Source organism: Acanthopagrus latus, chromosome 15 (assembly GCF_904848185.1).
Source record: "Acanthopagrus latus isolate v.2019 chromosome 15, fAcaLat1.1, whole genome shotgun sequence".
Classification (NCBI taxonomy): Eukaryota; Metazoa; Chordata; class Actinopteri; order Spariformes; family Sparidae; genus Acanthopagrus; species Acanthopagrus latus.
In genome coordinates this window covers 510,406-529,335 of record NC_051053.1, presented here as the reverse complement: position 1 = coordinate 529,335, position 18,930 = coordinate 510,406, and the positions used below count along the sequence as shown (strand labels likewise).

The 18,930-nt window shown below is 42.2% G+C and overlaps 1 protein-coding gene across 7 annotated transcripts in view; it reads left to right on the top strand.

Moving 5' to 3' along the window:
• Window positions 1–308, top strand: part of eno4 (enolase 4) — a 68,449-nt gene extending 68,141 nt beyond the window's left edge. For all 7 annotated transcript variants that reach the window (XR_005079176.1, XR_005079175.1, XM_037122785.1 and 4 more), the window contains one exon: window positions 36–308. Coding sequence is in view for 5 of the 7 variants with exons in the window: in XM_037122785.1 (XP_036978680.1) it covers window positions 36–127 (92 nt within the window). In the remaining 2 variants the exon portion in view is untranslated. The remainder of the gene's footprint in view (window positions 1–35) is intronic.
• The last annotated feature ends 18,622 nt before the right edge of the window (window positions 309–18,930 follow it).

Below are 18,930 nucleotides of genomic sequence, written 5' to 3'. Positions count from 1 at the left end.
TGTTCACATTATTCATTATTTTGTCTCATCCACAGTCTCCAAGGAGAAGCACCTGGCTCCACTCTTCACTGAAAAACCACCAGAACAGTCCACTACTGCAGAGAGTACACCGTCCGTCTGTTTCTAGGAAGAAAATATGTCTTCAAATCTGTGTCAGTGGTACTCCATTGTATTGGACTTTCAGAATTTAATTCTAAACAAAGTGCATTAAAGAAATTTTACTAACAATCATATATGATCAATATGAACCCATTAGAAGAGAGAGTAAATGGCTAAAGATGACCTTTAATAAAACAGTTTCTAGAATATCTCTTTGCCTCATCAGAGAAATAGAGGCCATATTATCAAGTGCTGTACATTGTGCCTCCTCCTACACAGCACAGGTTTTGGTCGTTATTGATCATTTGCAAACACAGCACTCACAAGCCATACAGAGCACACATGAGCACTTCCCACTTCAAAAGAAACAGATGAAATTCATTGTTAGAGGTCATTAGTTGCTGTCTTTATTAGGGGGCCAAGCCCGAGGGAACGCGTATGCAAGCAGACGTGTTTCCTAGGACCAGCGGTGCTAGAAACCCTGTTGTATTTGTAAAGATTTTATTCCCAATAAAGTGGTGCTGCAGGCTAAATCGTGCAAGGGAGAGTGGTGCAATTTGGAGGGTTGGTCCAGACACCTGCAAGTACCTCAGACACAAAAAACTACATATATCTGCCTGCAGGGGGCACTATAACCTAGGCCAACGTGTTTTTGCCTATAACTCCCACACTGTATGTTGCACATTCAAAAACCCTGTATCCCCACATTCCGTGAATGGAGCTGAATCACTTTGCTATTTGACACACCCACTTCTGCCAGAAAGTTTTTTTCCGCAAAATTGCAAAAACTGGAAAACCTACTTTTTGGAACTCCTGCTTTGGATTTTGTCCGATCTGCGTGAAACTTGACACTCTTCAGCTGGACCTGATCTAAAGTTATCAAAAGAATATTGCTTGGTCAAAAAAGCACACATTATGAACAAACTCATTTCTGTGGCTAGCTGTAAGAATGTAAACTGTTTGATATCTTGGTGAAACTGAATGTTATTAACACCAAATTTGAGGTACTTGGTTGCCATGACACTGGGCAGGGATGAGTTGAATTTGGCGAATTTTGGCCACTAGGGAGCTCTAAAAATATGGTAAGTTTATAACTCTCGAACGGCTACACCGATTTTGACGAAATTTGGTCAGTATGATGTAGGGCCAATCCTGAGGCCATATCTTGAAGGTGGTCATGAGTGGTCAATGTGGGCATGGCTTATTACAAGATATACAACAAACATTAATTTCAGCCAAACTATTATGCTGAGAGCTTTGAAGTTTATATGGTACATACAGAATAGGACACAGTTCTTCCACACCAAAGATTGCACATGTGCTCCACTAGGTGGCGCTTTAATGGATGCAATCCTGTTTTTGCCTGTAACTTTCACAAAAAACACATTCCCAAACCTTATATCCATCTGAATAGAGCTGGCTTTTCTGACATAAGACACGCCCAATTCTGCTGCACATTTCGTTCGCTAAATCACCACATATGCAAAACCTACTTTTTCCAACTCCTCCTACAATTTAAGTGCTATCTGCCTGAAACCTTGCATATAGAATCTCCAGATGTGTCTGATGAAAAGTAGTCAAAAGAATTGTAGCACTCCAAAAAATCTGCTAGTTATAACCAAACAATCTTTTTTGCTAACTAAAAAACACGTGTTGTTTCATATTTCAGTTGAGCTAAATGCTTTCAACATCAAACTTAAGTCAATTGTTCCTGAAGTCATCCAGAGGCTCTGTACCAAATTTGCAAATTGGCCTATAGGTGGCACTATAATGGATGTAAATTCGTTTTTGCCTTTAACTTCCACATTTTAAAGAACACATTCATTAACATCATATTCACGTGTTTCCCCAATAGAGCTAGGTTTTCTGACATGGGCCCCGCCCACTTCTGCTGCACTTTTCCTTTGTTAAGTTACCACACACTAATCAACATAAATGCATTTTCCTTGTCACTCTCATTTTTTGTTGCAATAATAGAAATTTAATGAAACAGCACTGATGTGGGGTGACTCCTGAGGCCGGCCATATAGTTCAGTAATGATTGGTCAACATGGGCATGATTTAGTACAAACAAATCCAAATCGGCACACTTTTAGCCTTTTGCACTTCCACTGCACTTCCCATTACAGCAAATACCGCAGCTCAGACATTGGCCTGTGTCCTCACTTTTTCCCTGAGCCCGTCAACCTTTGGGGCAAACTTCCGTGGGCTCTGCGGTGCACGGGGTCCGGGTCGTGCGGGTGGGGGCTTTGCCCCCCTTCATAACTGCGTGCAGTTCTAGTTTTACCTGTGCTTCTTTTCCCATCAAAAAGGGACATGTGTGGTTTCTAACAATACAACTGTTATGAATGATGTTGAAAAAAAAAAACTAAACAGAATACACTCACCAACTGTATATGTATATTTTTGGCTGGATCCAAGCAAAGCAGGGCAAGCAGGGTATAAACTGACTGACTAACCAATGGTTACATTAGTTATGTACTATAACTCCAGATTCTACAAGTATAAGAGCAGCCCTCTTAATATAATGGGTTCATTACATCTAAAGAGTTTAAGTTTCAGCCTACATTCTATTTGGACCACCCCTAAGTCTCACCTTGTGTTTAAATTGGACTGAGAATGGCAAAGAGGCCCCCAAAACATATTTTTGCTCGACCCAGGTGCCTTGAGTAGTACAGTACTACAGTCAAGTAAAAATACTGTTACTTAAAGAAATTGTATTCAAGCATTATATTTATTTTTTTTTGACTCTGTTTATTGGGCTTTTTTCACAACAGAACAAAGACATACAGAAACACTGAGAAGAGAATTCCCACCCCAACAAATACATAAAAGAAAGGGAAAAAGTGAAAATTAATTAATTAATTAAACAAAGCATGCAAGAGAATGCATGTTAAGTTTGTTGTAAGAGAGGGCATATATATACCCATGATAGAAAATAAAATCTTACAAAAACAACAACAACAAACAGATGAATAAGTAAACAGACAAACAAAAAAACATTGCATACAGTACATACAGAGTAAGATCCAAGCGGGTTGTTACCTAAACGAAGTGAAGCCAGTGGTTGTCCTGATTAGGTTGTTTCATGCAGCTCTAATTTCTTTTCCACGTATCTCAAAAAAGGCTGCCAAATCTTATAAAAATTGCCAGACTGACCTCTAAGTGCAGGTTTAATTTTTTCCAATTTCATACAAAATAAAATGCTCCTGATCCATTCTGTGAAAGACGGAGGGATGGCATCTTTCCATTTCAGAAGGATTAGGCGGCGGGCAAGCAATGTACAGAAAGCCAGAAAGTCACACTGAGATTTGTTCAAACTGTAAAAAACAGAGGGTACTCCAAAGAGGGCTATGACTGGGCATGGAGCGAAGGACACCTCAAGGACCGAGAGTATTTTAAACACCGAAGTCCAGGAAGTTGTCAGCTCAGAGCAGCTCCAAAAAGTGTGCAAATATGAGGATGGGGTCAATTTACAACGATTGCACGCTGGATCTGTGTCTGGGAATCTCTCTGATAACTTCTCTTTGTGGAGGTGTGGACTCTTTTTAATCTTGCATCCCAGGTTTCATTATGTACGATCTCACCCATATCCTGCTCCCATCTGTGTCTAATAGTGGCAAGGGACTGGATTTTTTGGGATGAAAGTACACTATATAGGTTAGATATCATACCTTTTCACTAGCTAGGACCACACCGTCAACGAGATACATTTAAGGATTTATTAGTGACGAAGGAAAATGAAGTGTAGAAGATCTTGGTTCTTTTGAGTTCTTCGAGTGCGTTGTGGGGAGCGACGGACCCCCAAAAACCTCCAATTACTTGAGAAGAGATTGAGCGGATCTGAGATCTTTGAGATCTGAATGGATGAAGCGGTGGTACATTTGGGAGGACCAGCGGTCCATGAGACGTATGAAGTGTTCTGGGATGCCATTACGAGAGGCTGAAGTGGCAGCTCCGATTTTGAAGGAGTGCCCGGAGTAGTATTTGGGAAAATACCGGACAATGAGAGCACATGGCGAAAGTGATGATGGAAACCAGAATTGAGTAGCCGCTTGGCTGGATTCGGAAATGAAGAGAGAATCTGTCATGGTTATGCTCTGAGATTTACAGAAGTGCGAGAAGTTTGCGAGGATTTCGAAGGGATTCAGAGGTGACTGGAACTTGAAGGAGAAGATGGGTGTAGGTGGACCAAATTTATGGTTTTGGTTTGCTTAAGTGGAACACCATGGTGTCGTCTGAAAAGTGAGACAAGTCAGAAATGCAGGCATGACGGTGATGGTTGAGGAGGCGAATTCAGAGTATCCGTAACGGATTATGTGTAGGCAGATGGCCAGCAAGTTGGCGGTAAGAGGAAGACGATGAGGGTTTTGCTGGTTCTTGGCGTAGGAGTCCTTTGAGGAGGGAAGTTATCTGGGGATGGCTGGGGCCTGGCCCCAAACTGCTAGTTATAACTTGGGGAAGAAGCTGATACCGCTAAGGAAAGCTGATGATGTGTTATTGCCATGATGGAATGGGCATAAGTACTGAAAGAAGTTGAGGTGACGAGATTGAACGACGGAAAGGTTATGTTGTATAGTCCTGAAGTAATGGAAGCTTTTCCAAGAGAGAGAGTGATGAGACGGAAGAAGCGATGGATGGTAGGTGAGGGATAAAGGCTCGCCCTTGGGGGAAAATTTGTAAGGCAAAGTTGAGGTGGCCCAGAAGGGACAGAGTTGGCGTTTGGTGCGGCATGGGGTGCAGAGGAAGATTCGCTTGAGCTTTCCAACTGGGATTGAACCTGAAACTTGTTTATGTTGAGAGTGATTCTGAGAAACTTGAGGGATATAGAAGGCCCTTTGTTTTCTCTGCGACAATAGGACCCCGAGGTCGGAGAAGACTGAAGTCAGGGTAACCAGACCGGTTGTTATACAGGACTTCTGGTAGGTTGTTGGAGAGTTTAGGCTGTTTTTCGACTGAAGGTTAGCCTTACAGTGGAGTAATATGCACCAGATGCTGAACGCCAGAAGTCGGGGTGAATAGGGAGGACTTGAAAGCACTGGTGATGTCTGTTTTGAGAGCCGTGACTCTTTCTTGGCGAGTTTGATAAGGGCGATGGCATGGTTGATAGTAGCGTAGTGAACGGGGAAGTCCTCACTTGGGATCAAGCTAATGATGCTGGGGATGGTACTGCCGTGAGGTGCTGAAAGATTGTTGATGATGCATGATGAGTATTTCCTGGTTGCGATACCGAGGGGGCTGATGCAGAAGTTAGGAAATGGAGGACGGGCAAACAGTCCGATCATGAAACCTTCTTTAAATTCCTTAGCGAGTTGCGAGCGCTTGCGACTCGGTGCCAGGAGCCTCAATTGAAGTGAGCTGCTATGGTTGCTGGAAATGGGAAGTGGAGCACGCTGGCACCGGAAGCCCCGGCTGAAGCGACCTGCTGTGGTTGCTGGAAACGGGAAGCCGAGGGCGCAGGCATCCCAGTGCCAGCAGCCCTGGCTGAAACGAGGAGCTGTGATTACTGGAAACAGGAAGCAGAGGGCGGTGGCATCCCGGTGCCAGGAGCCCCCGCTTTTTTTTTTTTATTTTCCTTTTTTTCAAAAAGTTGCCTGTTGTGGTGGCTAGAACTGGATGGCAGTGGGCACCATGATGTTTGCCCTATATGCTGTGGGCTGCGGGTGTCGATGATGAAAATCCTGATGGGAGCTGGAGGGTCCTGAAATCCATCTGGGCACTCCCTCTGGAGTCGAGTGATGATGAGAGCAGAAACTCTAGAGTCATTAGATCTGGCTGAGGATCTCTGTCTTCACTTTTGCTGCTGCACTTTCTGTTGTCTGTGAGCTTTCTGTTGTCTTTGGACTGTAGTATTTAATTGTACTGTCCCTTTTAGCAGGAGCGTCAATGTCGCGGCGTGTTGGGGTGCGCGTGATGACGTCACCCGGAAGAGAGTTGGTGTTGATGGAACAAGCTAACATGCGTGTGGAGAAAGTTTGTCTTTATAGTCCATTCTGTGAAACATAATTCAAATGTCCTTTAAAGTTTTCTGGGGTGTGGCTACTGTCCAATCGTTGATTTTAGAAGATGAAAGCCGGTCGGGGGAACTCACCGGAGCGTGGTGACGTTGCGACCGGCGAGTTGTTCGGCCCGTGTTGGCGGAACTATGGCTGGAGGCTTCGCTTCTCGGAGGTGAAGGAGTCGACGAACTGGTGAACTGTGGCGATGGCAACTTTCTGTTCCGGAATTTCCTCGTCCTCTCTTTGCTGTGGAAGGAGGTGAGCTGGGAGACACGGAGGAGTCGTTGGGCGAACTATGATAATCTTGGATGTTGAGGAGAGATGAACCAGGCGGGATGCGAACCATGGGTGAGGCGAAGTTGGTGCTCTTTGAACTCGCTAACATCCTAAATGGCTTTTGGGCCAAATCGGGGTCTCGGGTGCAGAGGTGACGCAAAGTTGTTGGCTTCTGATGAATGGTGATCCTGATCTCATCTGACAGATCGTCCGAAGGGGATAGTGATACGAAGTCCATGATGAGGTGAGTAGAGGCTGATATTGCTTGTACAAAAGTTTGGATGTGCTCGGGCGAGGCGATGTCGCGTGATCTCGTTTCTGGGTACAAGGGCGCAGAATATGAGAGCGAAGCAGAGGAGAGGGTCAGGTGGTTATTTATAGAAATGCGGAAGTCGGCGCTGTTGAGGTGTGGTCCTGCTCCTGAAACTTCGCCAGTTAAGCTTCAATAAATGATTGGACAGTTGCTAATAAAGAATCAATGTCAGAGCTTGGGGGAGTTTCTGGAAATTGAGGCAGCTGTTTATGCATGAAATCACACAACTGTAAGTATTGAAAGAAATGCGTATGTGGGATAAGAAATTTAGTGTGCAACTGCTGAAGGGAGGCAAAGAAACCATCTATAAAATGGTCATGCTGAGTGCGCAGTCCCCTGTTATGCCACTGCAGAAATACACTGTCCTGTAGAGAGGGGGTGAACATGTGATTTGCATGGATTGGGGATTTCAATGGGAAACTATGCCATCCATAATGCCGGCGAATCTGCTTCCATATTCTCAGTGTTGTTTTGACCAAAATATTTCTTCAATACGGGGAGTGTCTGAGGCTAGAGGTGTATAGACTAATGCTGACAATGTGGACGGGGCACAGGATCTAGCTTCAAGAGTGCACTATGAGGGGGCATCAGCACCTGGAACCTCATATAGCCAATGGAGAATAGGTCAAATATTAGCAGCCCAATAATACAGCTGAAAACTGGGCAGAGCCAAACCTCCTAGCACTTTTGGACATTGCAAATAGGCTCTTCTCTTCTCTTCCAAATGAAGCTGGATATGTGTGTCTAGGTGTTTAAAGAATGACATGGGGATATACACTGGGAGACATTGAAAAAGATAGCTAAATTTGGGCATCACATTCATTTTGATAGCATTTATTCTACCAGCAAGTGACAGATGCAGAGGCATCGAACATTTAAGGATCTGCTATACCTTACTTAATAGCGGGTTAAAATTTTCCTTGAAGAGTCTGCCTATACTGTTTGTAATTTCACCCCTAAATACATAAACTGATCATAAGTAACCTTAAAGGTAAGTGTGTGAAAAGGATAAGTGTGGGCTTAGGAATTGACAGGAAACACCTCACTTTTCTGAAGGTTTATTTTATACCCTGAGACTTTACCGAAATTCTCAAGAATGGAGAGAACCCTGGGCATAGAGATGTCCGGGTGTGAAACATACATTATCATATCATCTGCATAGAGCGAGATTCTTTGCTCTAGCCCCACTCTGACTAGGCCAATCATTATAGTGTCCTGCCTTATTGCGATTGCTAAAGGCTCTATGGCCAATGCAAAAAGTAACAGTGATAGGGGGCAGCCTTGCCTTGTTCCACAAGAAACCGCAAAACATTCAGATTACATCCCATTGGTATAGATTGATGTTACTGGCATGGTATATAATAGTCTAATCCATTTAATATATTGTTTCCCAAAGCCAAATTTATCTAATACATAAAACAAATACCCCAACTCCAGCCTATCAACGGCTTTTTCAGCGTCCATGAACATAATGAGCTCTGGGGTGGTAGGATCCGAATCATGATAAATTACATTTAAGAGTCGTCTGATATTAAAAAATGAAAATCAATTTTTTATGAATCCAGTTTGGTCTGGGGAAGTCATCTGGGGTAAAAACCTCTCTAATCTCAGAGCTAACACCTTGGCTAAAATCTTGACATATACATTCAGTAGTGAGTGACACACCGCGGTGAGGAATGTCCTGTCTTGGGTTTTTTGTTTTGTGAACTCTCCTGTCGTTTCAGGTCACTTGCCCTTCCTCTTGTGTCACCGGTCTGACGTCTCCCCTTATCCCTGATTGTTTCCACTTGTGCTCTTTTCCATGGTGTATATATTGTCTTTGTCTTCCCCTGTCTCGTTGCCAGAGTATTTTGTTGTGTCATGAATCTCCAGCCTTTCTCAGCCTTGTTACAGTCTTGCCTTGTTTTTGATAAGTATTGCCTTGCTTGTTTTTCTGTTTCCCTGTGTGCCTCTGAAGAAGAGGGGTTTTGATTTGGTAAATGTTTTTAGTCAGTTGTGAACCTTTTTTTTCTAGACACTTTCTTAGCTCTTTTGTTTTGTTCTTTCCTCCTTGTGGTGCACTTAGATTTGTTTATTCTCAGTTCAGTGTAGCATAGATAATTTTATAGCCTTTTGTAATTTTCCTACTCGAGAGTGATTTTCTGTTGATGTAACCTTTCATAGTTTATTCCGTTTTCAGATCAGTGTAGAAGATTTTTCCTCCTTCGGGAGTGATTTTCTGTTTCAGATCTGTGTTTCTTTTTGTTTTTCTGTTTTTTGCTCTGTCTGTACAGACGAGGTAAGAGTTTCATAGCCTTCTGATTTGTCACTCATTCTGAAGAAGATACAAGTGAAATTCAGAATAAAAGCCTGTTGAACCCGTTCTCCGACTGCATTTGAGTCCTCATTTTGCCAGTGAGATTGGACGGTAAGATTCACAATGGCTAGGATCCTTATTGTTTTTCAGGATTAAGGATATGGATGCCTCTCGTAACGATTGGGGTAGTACACCTGACTCAAGGGACTCATTGTACATGTTTAGCAAGTGAGGAATTAGATGGGTGGGAAATTTCTTAAAGAACTCAGCTGGCAACCCATCTGGCCCTGGACTCTTGCCACTCTGAAGTGTTTTAATTGCCACATTCAATTCTTCAGCAGTGATAGGATTATCCAAAATGTTTTTGGAGTCTTCACAAATAGTGGTCATGTTCAAATTTTGAAAAAAAAACTCCTGTCAAATGTGGGACAAGAATCATGCTCAGGAGAACAGACTGAACTTGTCATGTCTCCTGTTTGTGTTGTCCTTGTATCTGGTTTTTGGTTTTGGGTTTTGATTTCATGTCCTTTTTTTCTATGTCTTGTTGTGTTATGTGTTTTGTTGTTCCTTGTCTTGTGTCTCATGTTTTGATTTTCCATGCCCTCATGTGTCCTTTAAGTTCTCCTATGTTCTCCCCTCTGGCTCCCTCTGTCTGTTGTCTTGTTCCCTCCTGGTCTGTTCCTCTGTGCTCCTCCCCCTCATTATCACACCTGGCTTCCTTCCTCCTCTCTCCTCACCTGTTCCTCGTCAGGTCATTAGTGTCTGTGTATTTAGTCTCTGTGTTCCCCTCACTCCTTGCCCGTTCATTGTTTTCTGTTTTCTGTTTATGCTCTTGTCCATGTTCTTGTCCATGCACCTGTCCCTGCTCCTCCTGAATGGTATGTGTTCTTTGGATTTTGATTTCTGGTTTCTGACGTTTGATTTGAACTTTTTCGATTTTTTTCTTTGTACTTTGTCTTGCCTTTAAGTTGTTACTTTGCCATGCTGTTTTGTTGGTTGTTACTTTGTTTCTTGTCCCCGTTTTGTCTGCCTTGGTGTTTTTGCATTCGGCTTTTGCTAAATTAAAGCTCGCCTTTTTTTCCTCCTTATCTTTGCCTCCCGTGTGTACTGCGTTTGGGTCCACCTTTCCCTTCCATAGTTTTCCCTTTAAACCCCAACCTGACAGAACTATAGAAATCCCTGAACATATCATTCATTATTTTATTATCATATGTATATCCCTCAGCTGTTTCAATCTTTGTGATAAGTTGTGAGGCAGCCGCTTGTTTAAGTTGATGGGCAAGGACCTTACTGGCTTTGTCACCAAATTCATAATATGTATCGGGATCTCCAGAGCATATTCTCTGCTGCATTGGTTGATGAGGTGTTGAATGTGTTTTTTTTCTCAAGCAGAAGCTCCTTCAATAAGTCAGGTGAAGGGGAGCTTCTGTATGCCAGTTCTAATTGCAAAATTAGACACAGTAAGTAGTAAAATGTAAAGGAAGATGAAAGGCTGGTCAAAAGCATGAATAGATCAAATTAAATTAATGTAAGAGAAACTGGAACAGCTGTACAGTTTTGTCCAGATATGTAAGTATTGACCATTGCCAGTGTATTTGTTCACAGTATGCTGAGGACAGTCAAGTTCTGATCCATAAAAAAATATCTGATCATGTTGCTCATATGTTGCTTTACAGGCCAAAGTTCTGGAACTATGTTTGGAACAATCACAAGTGCTGAGCACCTGACACAGATTTAGTTGTCATTTTGTATTTACTCCTGGTTTTGCACGATCTCTAACTTATTAGAATAAAGTCTTGAAAATTATAAATGTCTCTTTAAACTGCCAGCATAAACAACCAATCCATTACAATTTAAATGATGCACTAATAATAATGACTGGATTAGGTAAAACTCTTCTTTATTGAATCTTTTGGAACACATGTAAATAAATAACACTACAAAAATAGTGTACCTTTTATCATTTAGACAATATACAGTACAAACAGCATAAACAATTTATGACTGATTATAAAGACAGATTAGTGTTGCCCAACAGGTTAGGCTGGTGATACCAGTGTTTTATGACACCACAACTTTGAATGCATTTGGTTAATACATACATTAGCAACATAAGGAGCTAACATTAGCGACGTTGACGATATAATGCAACATTTCCCCAACCCAAGCAAACCAGCTCATTACCTGTCCAGAGATACAGCTAACATGGAGTCACAGCTAACATGGAGTCTTGCTGACTCAAGATGTTGACTCTTCTTTCTCAAGACTCAAGATTCTTAGTCAAGATGCTGACTCTTCTTTCACTTCTTGAGGTATCCAACTACTTTTTGTTTGGAGTCTTCTCCAGTTCGTTCTTTCGTTTCTTGCTCTGTTTAGCAGTACAAGCTGCTTTAGGTACAGCTGCTAATGAAAAGTGTGTCTGTGCTTTCTCTGCCACTCTTGTTTGTAAATGGTGAGCTCCAGCAGTGCTGTGAATAGACATGGTCACGTGCAGAAAGTGATGGGCGACGTCAGTGCAGGGTGGGCAGGTAAGTACCGACTGATATACAGGTAGGCTGTCCATACAATATCTTCGGGCTGCTAAAATTGATTGGTTGAAATTATTACAGTCCTGTCGCTGCCACAGACCATGAATTGGCTGGTATATTTTAAAATGCTCATAATACACTATTACTCCACTTGAACACTCTGCTCTCACGATGCAGGGTTACTTGTGTTTCCCAGAGTCTCTAAAAGTAGAACAGGAGGCAGCGCATTCAGCTAGTAAGCATCTCTTCTGTGGAACCATCTTGAAATGTTGGTTGGGGAGACAGACAACTTCACTACGGTCGCTAAAATGCGTCATACCATCAGTCCCCTTTTGCAGCACAACTCTCAGTACACTCAAAATCAGGTGTGTGCACAGAGGGACCTATAGCAAGACTACACCTGCTTGCTGCTGGTAAAGTAATCTCAAAAGACAGTCCACTGAGATTGCCTTGTGAGGCATATCCATGAGAAGGTCAAGGTCAAAGGTCGTGTTATCATGAAACAGTCTGTACACACAGTATGATTCTGGATTATTTGAGTCTGGAAAAAATCAATGGGAGGAGATGAAGAATGAACACAAGTATCTGACAAGATGGTGCAAGATTCAGTGAGGAAATGAAATCATTTTTAGACCTAAAAAATGGACAACAGAAAGGTTAATTAATATACTAGCCCCTATCACACTGCCGTTTGCATGCAGGGATCCTGCATCAATTCTCCACCTCCTCTGTGTGAAAGTCTTAGAGGCAGTGAGGGGTGAAATTTCGCTCCAGCACTGATCCGCCTCTGGAGGTAGTATCAGAGGAGCAATATTGGTGAACTGAACCCGTGTGAATGGATAGCGGCACATATCGAGAATGTGTCAGTCTGATAACTGCACAGGTCCTTCACTCAAGGAAGCGTCCATGCTTAAGTCTGTCCCACCGACTCTTTGTCACATTTCGGCCCCAAAAAACTTTAACTCACTAAGTGTTTTTGTTGAACACTGCAATGGTCAGCCCTCCTGACTGACTTTGTCACTTTCTAGGATGTTTGATGGGTAAGGATCGCAATCACTACACATTATAACAGCATCCATATCATTATAAACCATCAGTGGTTTAGATTAACAGGAGGACACCTGGGAAACACCTTGAAAACACACAGACGTCATTGTCATGACGTGTACTGTCACGCCTCTTTAGGACAGCAGCAGTTAATGGAAGAAAAAGGAAAGCAAGGAATAAGAGCAGTTGTGATGGAAATGGAAATTGTTACATTTAGTAACATTAAATGGAGAAAATGGAAATGGATTTATTGAATTAACACGATATGTTCAAAAGCAAACTGCAAATATATTAAAGCACAAAACGAGCTGTGACAAGGAGTTGATGACACTTATAAAAAGAAAGTGGAGGATAATGCGGATCAGTGCGCGTTCGCAGACAGTGGGGGAAACGATTATAATGGAACAGAGTACCCACCAGGCTCCCGTGCCCTACACACACACGCACACAGCAAACCACAGAACGGAATAAAGTAAATCATGAAGCACGTGCAAGAAAAATAAACACACGATTGGGGGGGTGTGGAGCACAGGTGAGGGACTCTGATCACCAAACCCCTCCACCATCCGTGCAGCACCTATATGAAAAAAACAAAACAAAACAAAGCATATGCATAAAAAATGAACCAATACACACCGCTTCTTATCACAGCCCATCACCAAAAGCAAGAAAATGCTACCACAAAAACAAACAGAAACTAAACAAAACAACCTAATAGAACTAAAACAGGAATACTACAATGAAATAATGAAAGTGACCGGATGGCAACAACAAGAAAAAAAATGAAATACCACAAGACAAAGTAAGCAAAACAGCAGTGGCAGGCTCTCCTGTTTCCCTATCTCAATGTACTGCGAGCAACCTGGACACAGAAGGGAGGGAGAGTCATCAATGGAGTGAGACCTAAAAAAAAAACACGACAGCACAGAGGGTAAGGATCAACAACAGACTTTCACTTAAAACAAACTAACCACCATGTACCAGAGCCTCTGCTGCAACAGGCGCAGCGTCTCCCCGGATCAATGCGGCTTATATGCCTACCCAATTCATTTGAAAATGCAGAAGTGGAGGTGCCAAGCATTCCTACACCTACGGTACCCCCGGAGGGATTCACTACCGGCTACAATTGCATCTAGGAAATAACATTTCAACAGAGGCAAATCATCCAACAAGATTAATACAGGTTTCAAAAACTTCTTTCTAAATGTATGCACACCTATTGCTGCAACTAGCCCTGAGGACCTGAACTCTTTTCACAAGGTATAGTAACACTCTCATAAAAGAAAAGAAGCAGTCTGGATGCTTCTAATCCTCTCAAGTAAGAATTGCAGTCATCTGTATGGAAAACTGAAAGGTCACCTTGTGCCGAGGTCTTCTCAGCAGAATACCATGAGAAATACATAAGCTGTCCAGTACTTTTTCCAAGAAGCATTTCAATATGCTTTTCAATGATGCTAAAAAACAAAACAATTGGTAGGGCTGAGTGGGCTTTTTTGTTTACTGCACTGTCAAGATTTGGGACTGGTGATGGTTTTGTAGGGAGAAAGAACTTCTGTACTCATATTTGAGTGCTACAATTTTTACAGATTGGGTTATGTCCCAGTTCTTCAACATATCCAGAGTCACTCACCAAGGATGCAGCCTCAGTCCACAAGGTGTCTGTCCATTATGCGGGAGACCTAGGTTCAAGACCCAGGCCCCCACATTTTTCTTCAAATTATCCCCCAGGAACAATTCAAGTTTTTTGAATGGAACTGAAATTATTGCCTACGGTAATGACATTTTGCTACTGAGTCAGAATCCTGCCACCTATATATCTGTATTGTTGAAAGTTCTTTAAACTTACACCATGATCTGGGTGAATAATTCTGACTGGATGAAAGGTGTGAATAATTGTTTTCTATATAGACACCTTTGGAACTCCTTAAACCTGTAGTCTGTAACTATTTTTTGGTTATATTTGTTAAAATTGTCATGACATGTGATCCAAGATGGCGCTGCGTGAGTGGCAGCCTGTCACAGCAGCTCTCACTCACTTTTGAGCTTTTTCCTCTTTTTCCATTTCTTTTGCTCTTTTTAACTATTCTTTTTTGACTACTCTTTTGAGCTCTGTCTTGGGCAGTATGGAGACCAGACTCGCGTTCTTCGTTCTGGTCTCAGTACTTCTTTTTTCAACTTTTTCCACCGTGTCTGGGGAGTCTGTACACAGATCAGTTGTTTACAGTGGGGGTCAGCTGTTGGCCCTCAGTAGTGCCGCGGTGCAGCTGCATGAGTGGCCTGATGTCCCCCGCGAGCTGAGAAGGAGGAGGAGACACGGGTGCTGTTCTTCGTAGCAGGAGGACACGCTACAGACCCGTCCTCCCGTCTGTCATCACAGGGAATGTAAGATCTCTTCCCAATAAGATAGCCGACCCAGCATCAGCGGGACTACCATGAGTGCAGCATCATGGTGCTCACTGAGACGTGGCTAACGGAGCTAATCCCGGACACGGACACTAATCTGGATGGGTTTCAACTACGGCGGGCAGACAGGATGGCAGAGAGCGGTAAGAGGAAAGGAGGAGGACTGACTGTGTTTGTTAATGACAGTTGGTGTAACTCTGGGCACATCACTGTTAAAGAACAGGTCTGCAGTAAGGACATTGAACTTTTAGCTGTTAGCATGAGGCCGTACTACCTCACGAGGGAGTTCACACAGGTGATTGTTTGCGCTGTGTACATCCTCCCTCTGCTAACACTGATGCAGTGTGTGACGTCATCCACTCAGTCACAAGCTCACTGCTGACACAGCATCCACAGGCCCTCTGCCTCATCTCTGGGTACTTCAATCATGCCTCTCTGTCCTCCACTCTGCCCACATTCACACAGTATGTCACCTGCCACACCAGAGACAATAAAACACTGGACTTATTGTATGTCAACATCAAGGAGGCATACATCCCCCCTCCCTCCCCTGGGTCTGACCACAACCTGGTGCATCTTCTGGCTGTGTACAAGCCCCTTGTTAACAGGCAACCAGTGGAAATCCACACAGTTAAAGCATGGACTGAGGAGTCTGAAGAGGCTCTGAGAATCAGAATCAGAATCAGAAATTCTCTAATGTCCCGCAGATGGGGAAATTTGTTCGCCACAGCAGTGACAGAATATTGCAAAAACAGAAATATATTACAAGAAGAGGAACATTAGTAGAAACTTGACAAATTGCATTTCCTGCGAAAATACAGTGTGAATGCTGAAGGCCGAAGGGAAATCTGCTGAATGTACTGCTGAAAAGCTGAAAAAGCTGAAAAGCTAAAGGCAGAAAGAGCATAAAAAGCTGAACACGTTGATAGCTGAACAGTTTCTGTAGCTGAACATGAAGCTGAATGTATAAAGAAGCTCAAAAGGCAGAGAGATGAATATTTTTAAAAGATGAAAAGACAGAAAAGCTGAAGACGGCTGAAAGAGTTTAAAAAGTTGAACATGAAGTGGAATGTTTAAAGGAGTTGAAATGGCTGAAAGACGAACATCTGAAAAGGCTAAAAAGGTGTAGAGCAAGAGGGCCGAAAGAGCTTGAAAAGGAGAAAAAAGACAGAAAAGGCCGAAAAGTTGTAGAATAAGAGGACAGAAAGAGCTTAAAAAGGTGAAAAAAGACTGAAAAAGTGGAAAGTTAAAGGCAGAAAGAGCTTTAAAAGTTGAACATATTGATAGTTTCTTTAGCGGAGCGTGAGGCAGAATGTATAAAAAAGCGGCAAAGGTACAAAGATGAATATTTTTAAAAGATGAAAAGGCAGATAAGCTGAGGAGGGCTGAAAGAGTTTAAAAGTTGAACATTTTCATATCTGAACATGAAGCAGAATGTTTGAAGGAGTTGAAAAGGCAGAAAGATGAATATCTGAAAAGGCTAAAAAGGTCTAGAGCAAGAGGGCAGAAAGAGGTAAAAAATGTGAAAAAAGACTGAATCGGTTGAAAGTTAAAGGCAAAAAGAGCTTAAAATGGCTGCATCGTCTATGTAAAGTAAAAGATGTTGGATTCAAATCCAGCTGAAGAGAATTCTTTCTCCAGTGTTCCAGCTGCTCTCCAATCAAGTGATTGTGTCACTCACACTAGCTGACGCAACACACACGCATTCTACAGATACACACGCTGGAGAAGTACCAGACAGAGATGAAAATGTCCCCATAAGAATGAATGGGAAAATGCCTCCCAAACCCCTGCGATTTAAAAAAAAACGTTAATAGTTAGGCTCAAAATATATATATGGTGAGTGAGAGGAGATATTGCTGAATTCGTTCATCTGGTTTTTATTCCTGGAAAGTGAGAAATGAGGTCACAAACGGGAGGGACAAATCAGGTACTGTCTGCTGTCCTCTAGAAATTTAGACTCAAAATTAACATTGCGGCTTATGAGGCAGCTGCTTCACTTTTTGTCGCACCAGCGCTTCCACATCCAAAACTGTAACTCGTACATCTAAAATGAGACCATCATCTGAAAGCCAACAAGATTTCCTACATTTCTATTTATATATTGTTTATGTTGAGTAAAAGGTTTGGGATCTAAATCAAGCTGAAGAGAATTCTTTTCTTGAGAAGTTTCAGCTGCTCTACACTCTAGCGATGATGTCACGCACTCTAGCTGATGCAATACACACCCATTATAAAGTCAGAAGACGGGCTAAAAGTTCTTCAAACTAAAACTGTGATTAGTTCAAAACCGTACAATATCTTTAAAAACTGAATACAAGCCCAATAGTTCAAGGTTGGGTGACTATATTAAAGTTTGAATGGTGTCTCTAGCTGAAAGTATGAGGGAGAAGAAGAGGTTGAAAGGCGATGAGTTTCGAAGGGGATTTGAAGCTTTTCCCATTTGCGGCAATGTTAAATTTTTTTTTAGAAAAAACTAAATATTTGAAAAAGTTGAAAGGTTGAAAAGCTGAGTCGAATGGTTTCTATAGCTGAAGGTATGCTGAAGTTATAGCAGAATGAAATTTGAAAAAATCCCCATAAGGATGAATGGGGAAAATTTTGCAGAATAGCTGAATATTTCCAAAAGTATAAAAGATAGAAATGAGGAAAATACAAGCCATCATGTCCTTAAAAAGCTGAACATTTTGACATTTGAATGGTTTGAATAGCTTAAGATTTGAAGGAGTTGAAAAGTGCTGAAAAACGTATGGAAGCAGGAATAACTAGAAAAATTTGTATTTCCTACGAAAATACAGTGTGAATGCTGAAGGCTGAAACACTTTCGGAAATGTGCCGAACGTCCTGCCAAAAAGTTGAAAAAGTGGAAAAGCCAGAAAAGTTGTAAAGTTAAAGGCTGAAAGAGCTTTAAAAGTTGAACATATTGATAGTTGAACAGTTCCATAGCTGAACATGAAGCGGAATGTTTTCAAGGAGTTGAAGAGGCAGAAAGATTAATATTTGTAAAGGCTAAAAACCTGTAGAGTAAGAGAGCTGAAAGAGATTGAAAAGCTGAAAAAAGAGTGAAAAGGCCAAAAAGTTGTATATTGAGAGGGCAGAAGGAGCTTAGAAAGGTGAAAAAAGTCTGAAAAGGTGGAAAGTTAAAGGCAGACAGAGCTTAAAATGGCTGCATCTTCTATTTAAAGGAAAAGATGTGGAATCCAAATCCAGCTGAAGAGAATTCTTTCTCCAGATTTTCCAGGTGCTCAGCATTCTAAAGATGATGTCACACAGTGGAGCTCAGGCACCACACAGGCATTCTTGAGATACACACGCTGGAGAAGTAGCAGAGAGAGAGAGATGAGGAGGTCCCCATAAGAATGAATGGGAAAACTCCTCCCAAACCCCTGCGATTTTAGAAAAAAACGTAACGTTTAGGGCAAAAATATCTATATGGTGAGCGAGGAGACACGTGGCCGAACTCGGTCATGTTGTTTTTATTTCTGGAATGTGAGAAATGAGGGCACAAACGCGAGAGAGAAATCAGGTACCGTCTGCTCTTCAGCAGAAATTTCGGCACAAAATTAACATTGCGGCTTATGGGGGAGCAGGTTGACTTCTGGTCGCTCTCGGGCTTCTAGATCCAAAACCGTAAATCCCACATCTGAAATGACACCATCATCTGAAAGCCGATAAGATTTCCTACATTTCTATGTATACATTGTGTCGCGTCGGGGTAAAAGGGAAAACTATGGAAAGGGGAGGGTGGACCCAAACGCAGTAAATACGGGAGGCAAAGGTAAGGAGAACAAAAGGCGAGCTTTAATATAGCAAAAGCCGAATGCAAGCAAAAGCCAAGGCAGACAAAACGGGACAAAAAGCAAAGTAACAACTGAAACAACCAGGCAAAGTAGCAACTTAACAGCAAGACAAAGTACAAAGAAAAAATCAAAGTTCAACTTAAACATGAAAATCTTGAAACCAAAACAT